Here is an 8351-nt window from a genome sequence, read left to right on the forward strand (position 1 = left end):
ATTTTCAAAATTACCCCTATTTATTAAATTACAAGTTTAATATACTTGTATTTTTTATTGTTAATTTTTATATAATATCATCTCTTAAAAATATTTTTAATGTCATATGTTATATTTTTATTTTTTATTATAATATTATATATTTTATTTTTATTTTTTAAAATAATTTTTATATTATATATTTTATTTTAATTTCTTTTACCTATATTATATAAATTTTAATTTCTTATATTTTATTTTATTTTAATTTCTAATTCTTATATTATATGTTTTATTTTAATATTTTTATTTTAATTATAATATTATAAAATATTTTTAACAAAGTAATAAAGTTGAAGGGTAAAAATATCTTTATAAATATTGCAAAATGTAATGTAATGTGATTGCATTGGTTTTATACTAGAATCACATTACATCCCTTGGTTGTAATGTAATTGCATTGTAATCTTATATTGCAATGGTCTTTTGTAAAATAAACACTACAATGTAATTTAATTTGACACATTGTAGAGAATGTGCTCTCACTTCCCTCATACCAAATGCTTCCAAAAGTTAAAGGTTCAGGGTATTTTACCCTCATATTAAAGCATGGCTAGTTTGCATCCTCAAGTTGAGGTTAGGAGCTTGAGATATTGTAGTTTTCAGCTAGGTTAATTTGAAATAAATTTGATTTGCTTACTAAAAAAAAAATCAATATATGAAGACCACTAATTCTAGAAAGTGCAAATCCATTTCTCTATGACCCTTTTGACCATGTCCTTGTAAATCAACATTTCGTTTAGCAGGTAGACAACTATGACAGGTCAATGCCCAAAGTTAGGGAAGTAGGAAAGCACAATATGCTGGACTTGTTAACAAGCTTAACAGGCAAGTTTGAGAAGGGTGTTAATTAAAGGTAATCACACATATTTATGCTTTGACTTTGAAGAAACAGTCCATTGGGCAAAAGTTGGATCATTATCCAGAAGCTAGAACCTGGAATAAGTTTCTTCAAATTACTAGAAGCACAATCTCTTGGACAAAAAAAAAAAAAATCAATATAAGTTGATGTAAGGTATAGAAAAACTCGAATTGAAAGATTCAAAATATGAGTATCTCACCCTGGAGAGAATATCTGAAGACGTCGCTTTTTCCAAATAGGGTTACGAAGCCAACGTTGTCTCTCTTTAGGTTCGGAAAAGTAAAAGGGATAAGAACATTAGACCAACGAAGTTCATATTCATATTTTATTTCTTCTTATATCGTGTAGTACTCAAAAAAAATCAAAATTATTGAAAAAAAATTAAATAAATTTTTATCTTTTATTAAATTTAATTGAGTCTTAACATTTTTATTTTGAATCAAATAAATTTTTATTATTAATAATTAGCTAATTAGTCAACATGTTACTTATGATTTTATTTTTACGTAATGTTGAAGTAAAATGTGAAAATATCACATTATCATGTCATCATATAATATCAATATGTTACATCATTATTCATTATAACATGTCAATATATCACAACATCTCCACATAATATAAAAATGACAAATGATATTTTGATTAATAAGAATTAGTTAACTATTAACATAAAACTTTATTTGAATCAAAATAAAAATATAAAAGTTTGATTAAATATAATTAAAAAATTTTATTTAAATTTTATTGAATAGTTCAAAAATTCTTATTTTTTCAAAATTTTCTAAACACAATAGGAACGAGTGCAATAGCTGTAAGACAATCATCAGGGAATTAAGATCCTTCGAATTACAGCTGTATCAGTCATGGGAATTGTAATTTCTGAGACTTTTGAGTTGAAATTTAAGATCCTTCGAATTACAGCTGTATCAGTAATGGGAATTGTAATTTCTGAGACTTTTGAATTGAATTTCAACCATATAAAAATGGTGAATCCAGCATGCAAAATTATAATAAATTCAGACAAACATTAATGAAATCGTGAGAGTGATGTGCAAAACATGTTAAATGAACAACGTTATTATCAATTAAAGTTTAGCTATTTACCAAACATGTGTGTTTAGAAAACAAACATGGTTTGAATTTCTCATTCTAGATTATGCTTTTTTTCCTCTTTATTTGTATGTTTATGAGATTCTAGAAATTTTACTCAAGGAAAAGCTGTTGCCCAATGTATATCAAGTAGGAGATTGAGGTCTTGGACTTTGAAATAAAAATTCTTAGTTGAGGTAGTGTTGTTACATATACCCCAAAGAAATTATATAATCAAATTATTCATATAAGTATTACGTAGAGCAAATAAACCAACCCTTGTCGGATTAGGACAAGGCAAAATCTGTACTATCTCAAAATATAATAATGTTATTTTCTCAATTTTTTAATTAATATTTAAATTATGAACAAAAATAAACTTAAATCAAGTTTAAAATTTCATTATAAAAACAAATTCAATTAAGTGATTAATTATATCTAAAACAATTGATGATGATTCCTTCTCACTCGAGAGATTAAAATTTTGAATCATACGATGCAACAATTGTTTTTCTCAAGATTTTAATCAACACCTTTTTCATATATGCCAAAGATAAAAATATTTTTTTTTGACAATTGAATCTCTTGGCATCATCTTTGGGCAATGATATTCCCATGAAGGAAACTCATGGAAGGCACCAACCACGGCCGGGCCCAAGAGTGGGTGGAGAACCAAGAAAACATGCCCATGGTATTAAGGTATTAAGGTGGCATTTGTTATTTTATAATGTAACGTAATTACAAATAATATAATTATAAGTAATGTGGTTATAAAAAAGATAATATTACAGTGTTTGATATATAAATAAAATAATTAAAATGTAAAGAAAATAATTTTACAGCGTTTGGTTTATAAATATTTTATTGAAAATATAATGTCAAGTTTCAAAATTATTCTTATTTATTAAAATGTAAGTTTAATATTTTTTTTATTTTTTTTATTGTTAATTTTTATATAATATCATTTCTTAAATATATTTTTAATGCCATATATTTTATTTTCATTTCTTATTATAATCTTATATATTTTACATTCATTTCTTAATATTATATATTTTATTTTAATTTTTTTAAAAGATAATATAAATTTCATTGACCGTCAACATGAGAATAATAAAAAGACATATCTTGAAATCTATACATTAAAAAACAAATTATATCATTGTAAAATATTTTTAACAAAGTAACAAAATTGAAGAATAAAAATATTTTTAATAACATTACAGAATGCAATGCAATTTGATTATATTAGTTTTGGACTGTAATAACATTGCATCCATTAATTATAATATAATTACATTGTAATATTATATTATAGTAATTTATTATAATAAATATTATAATATAATTTAATTAAATATATTATAAAAAATATACTGTCACCTTTCTGATATCAAACGCTATCTAATAGGAAGAGTTATCCATTGCAAATTTTGCAATTGCCAATTTGTCATGCTGCTGCCACAATTCTGGGCAGTTTTCACATTACTCTCAAATCTCAGGATCAAACTTGAAGCAAATGGGAATGCAAAACCCCGTGGTTGGTGAAGGCAACAGTGCTGCCAAAAACCAGCCCACATTTACAAAACAAGTAAAAAGTATAAAATTAATTAATTACAACGAAAATCAAGTCAAGAAAGCTCGGCTGCCCAACCAAATTAGGAAGCTTCCAACATATGTCCACATGCCTTGTATTTCTTCTTCCCACAGTTACTCTCACCTCACCGATTCACATAGCTACGTGTGATCACGCGCCAACTCATAGGAACATATGTTGGCAATGCACAGTGCTTCCCCCTTGGGGAAGTTCGATTGAATTGTTAATAAATTGATAAATTTGTTGACCAAAACAAATCATAAAATTAATAAAATCAAATCAATTGGTCATGTTCAGCTTTCTTTCTTAATTAATGGCTTTAATTATTAAAATAATTAATGCAAACTTTCTTTATTGATGTTGAATACTTACGAATATTTATTATCTCAAAATCAAAAAAGACCCCCTTACATGTTAGGTTTTTATTTATGTAGTCAATGTATTAAGAAATACATATTAATTCTTGTACTTTAATATTTAACTTAATAATAAACATACATTTTATTTTTCTAAAAAAATCAAATTTAATCAAGTTTTCCTTCCCCAACAAAAGTTGTATATAATCCTTTGTTTTATTTTAACTCTTCTTTTCTTTTTTTTTTTTATCTTACAAACTTAAATATTTTACTGTCAAGATCAATTACACTTATGTTTGAATCGATTTAAAGAATAATCAAAATAGCCAATTATCTCATACAATTCTTCTGCCATAAATAAGGGTTTGAGATATTTTATAAGTTTTTTTTTTCTTCAACTTATAATATGATTATAAGTGACAACATAACGAAACGATTCTCCCTCCCCTTTAAGACTTAAAAAGAACATCCACAGAGGAGAGTAACGACTCAAGAACATGAGGTCTCCTCCCACACAGGTGCGATTCCACCATATGATAGCAATGGTCCCTTATTGGAAAGTGTTGAACACGCTCCCTGTTAAAGCATGTGAGGTTTAAGACTTCTGATATAAGAGAAAATAAGACAGGAAAATAGCACAAAGTCAAAAAGGTCACTGCCCAGCTTGAAAAACTTAAAAGCATGAGATCATTAGGGAAGACAAAATCCAAATCAACAATGAGAGGAAAATTTTGATTTTTGATAGAGGAATTTGCACGTTAGATATTGAAGAATAAAGACTGGAAAGTCTCAGCATACCTAAAGTAACTAAACTAGCATTTATTTTTGTCTTGGGGATCATATGTTACACCAAGGTTACCCCATTTAGACTCTTTCCTCGTTTCCACTAATCTCATCCATTCATTCTTACTAATCAACGTAATTCATTTAAAACACTTGTGGTTTTTTAACGGGAGGTTGATCATATATATATACAGGCTTATCTATTTATTAAATATATATCATAAGAATTTAAATTATATTTGATCGACCGATCATATTATATCTCTAAATTTTTTTATATAAGATTTAAATTTTAGATTTTATCCCAATTATAAAGAAAATTAATAATCATTAAATTAAATCATAATTTTTTATATGATTTTGGGTTACGTAAAGAGAAATAGTCATCTCTCATTTTATAAGTTTCATCACTTTCCCTTTAGAATTTGAACTCGGAATCTTGAATTGAAACTCTCAACCAATAAGATATACAATTTTGAAAAAAGTAATAACATAATACCTCAGTTAAAATTTTTACCTTGATCTTATATAAAATGAGATACATTGAAATTTTTGTTGTTCTTTCATCGTGACGGGTCAAACTGAAACCCTAAGACATCTAAAAGTTTGTAATTAAAGATTTAAATAATTCTATTGATCTGGTGGTCGAAAACGTCAGCTCCATAGTAACACATGGACCCATATACATACTATATATGCATGTATGTATGCATTTCATTTTAATTAAAAAAAATTAGGGAATAATATATATATATATATATATATGCACCAATATTCCATGATACATTTTCCCCACTATATAAGAAGCGGTAGGCTTAGTGCATACGTTTCAACTATTTCTTTTGTAAGACGGGGAGCAGGAAAGGGAAAAAGAAAGAGAGGAGCAAAGGCCCTTGCATTTCTCATGAACTGTGGAGTCGTGTTGGGTTTCTATTGTTGGGGTTGGGAGTTCTTAACTGCCCTTCTTCTCTTCTCCCCTAATCCTTGAATCTCTTCTTCTTCTTCGTCTTCTTCTTCTAAATAATTTTCTCTATTTTCTTTATAAACACATACATCTTATTTTCTGTACTGGGTAGTAATGGAGTCTATGGCAAGTGATAGTAACAAGGGCTTGTTAGATTACGTTAGGAAATCAACCCCACCACCATTTTTGATGAAGACTTATATGCTCGTGGAGGATCCGATCACCGACGACGTTATATCGTGGAACGTCGACGGGACGGGGTTCGTGGTGTGGCAGCCGGCGGAGTTTGCTCGTGATCTCCTCCCAACACTTTTCAAGCACAGCAACTTCTCTAGCTTCGTCCGGCAGCTTAATACTTATGTAAGTAGATATTATTAACATCAATTTTCATTGTTTTGGTTGAGTTGACTCGATTATCAGAGTAGATGTTTTTTTATTTTCTTTTTTTGAATAATTAGACGGAGTCAAAAGTTTTATGATAGCTCTCTTTTTTTTCCATTGCAAAGAAGAATATAAATAAGAGAAAAGAGAAGTCAAACACGACCAGGACTATGTAACATTATTCCTATGTCTATCAGATATTTGTTTTGTACGCGTAAAATGTGGAATTTATCCTACTAAGCAAAACGTGTTATGGGTGATATAGTTTTACAGTCAAGAACGACTTAGTTAGGTCAATCCTTTTTTTCTTAATTATATCGTTTTTAGGCCTGTGTTCCCAAGTTGTCTTCCTAGTTTCCCCAAATAATTTTCTGGTCCGATAACATCAAGGAAGAGAGAGTAAAACTAGACTAAGGGTTTCAATTTTTTGTAAAAATGAGATTCTCCTGTAATTGAATTGAGATTACAGGAATGTCAAATTGAGTCTATAATTGTAATGGACAACATTAATCTTACGAGAACGATTTTCATTTGAACAATGACAAGTACAAAATTTGAATTCAATTTTCATAGCAAAATAATAAGACGTATGTAGATTTAATTACTTGTCACGAATTTATTTATTTCTTAATTAATTAACCCTACCTCTATTTTTTGACAGCCGATGCTAAAAATTGTCGAGTCTTAGGTCCTAAGGAAATACTGGCTACAAACTTCGTCACTTGAATTGTTGATGCATAGCTCAGTTGGCATCAAGTCCTAACTAAATATTTGCTACAAATTAATAAGTTGGATTGTTGATGATGCATAAATTTATAGGGATTTCGGAAAGTGGCCACCAGCCGATGGGAATTTTGCAACGAAATGTTTCGGAAGGGGGATAGAGAGCTGCTTTGCAATATCCGTAGAAGAAAAGCATGGGCCAATAAGCAACAAACTGCTGCAACAATTCAAGTGTCACCACAAGATTCCGATGAAGATCAGAAATCTTCCTCAACTTCTTCGTCTTCAGGACACAACAGCCTAGTCGACGAAAACAAGCGACTCAAGAAGGAGAACGGCGTCTTAAGCTTGGAGCTGACGAGCATGAAAAGAAAATGCAAGGATCTTCTTGACTTGGTGGCTAAGTATGCACAGTTTGAGGAAGAAAAGGAAGATGAGAGTCCAAAGCTGTTTGGGGTGAGGTTGGAAGTTGAAGGAGAGAGGGAAAGGAAACGAAGGAGAGCCGAGATCAGTGAAAGCGCAAGCATTTTACTGTCTCAATCTTGCAAATAATAATGTCAGTTAGAAATTAGAATAATGAAGATATGAAGCTAAGCTACTTCAAATCAAAAGTAGCAATAGATAGAGAGTACGTGCATGTGTACATTATATATATGTTTGTCTACTCTTTTGGTTGGTGTTGAATCAGGCACAAGCCTGCTAGACCTAATTATTTTAGTAGCTACAACCAAGCTTCTATTTGATTGGAAAACATGTAAGGTTTAAACCCAGGATTTACTGCCCATCTGCATCTTTTTCAAGCTTCTATTTGATTGGAAAACATGTAAGGTTTAAACCCATGACTTGCTGCCCATCTGCATCTTTTTCTTTCTCTTTGATTCCCCTTTCTATTTCTAGCTGCGTGGTAACAGCCAATGATATATTAAAAAAAGAAGGTTTACTCTCTCCAATGATTTATACCCAAGTTTCCACCCACCAAAAGAATGCAAAGTAACTGCAGGAGAATACATTCTAGTATAAATTTCTATGTTCTCTCCTTTGATTGAACCCATTTGCTATGACTTGAAGTTTCTACTTATGAACAACTGTCCCCTCGGTCTTACATTCTTTCTTTGTCGGTTAGTGACTGCAAATGGATCAAAAAGTCCAATAGCAAGCCACTATTTCCATCATTTAGAGTATTACTTCGTCTACTTCTTTGGGTCCAAACTGAATAATATCTACCCCAAATTTTAATACTACGAGGTCGTTGGCTGGCATATTTTGAAAAGCTTGACACACATGTCCCAGAAATTAAACTCCAATGCCTTCAATTTAATTTTGTCCACAAGGCTAACTAATTGCTAGCAGTTGATTCTCTTGGGTACGGCACATAATTTTCATTTGAATTTGCAAATCTATTAATGTGGTCTGTGGTCTAATTCATCAAGCAGACAAAGAGAGAGAGAGAGAGAGAGAGAGAGAGAGAGGAGAAAATGTTAAAAATATGATTGTCAAGAACTATTCGTATTTTCTAGAAGTTGATTTGAAATGTCTCCTTCTTTGACATTTTGC

General features: G+C 29.8%; 1 protein-coding gene across 1 annotated transcript; it reads left to right on the plus strand.

Annotated features, from left to right (window-relative positions):
- Nucleotides 5561-7632, plus strand: LOC18598881 (heat stress transcription factor B-3). The gene is made up of 2 exons (XM_007028600.2): nucleotides 5561-6053; nucleotides 6894-7632. The coding sequence occupies exons 1-2, from the start codon at nucleotides 5808-5810 to the stop codon at nucleotides 7347-7349; spliced, it is 702 nt and encodes a 233-aa protein (XP_007028662.2). The 5' UTR covers nucleotides 5561-5807; the 3' UTR covers nucleotides 7350-7632.

The sequence above is a fragment of the Theobroma cacao genome, chromosome 5 (genome assembly GCF_000208745.1).
Source record: "Theobroma cacao cultivar B97-61/B2 chromosome 5, Criollo_cocoa_genome_V2, whole genome shotgun sequence".
Lineage (NCBI taxonomy): Eukaryota > Viridiplantae > Streptophyta > Magnoliopsida > Malvales > Malvaceae > Theobroma > Theobroma cacao.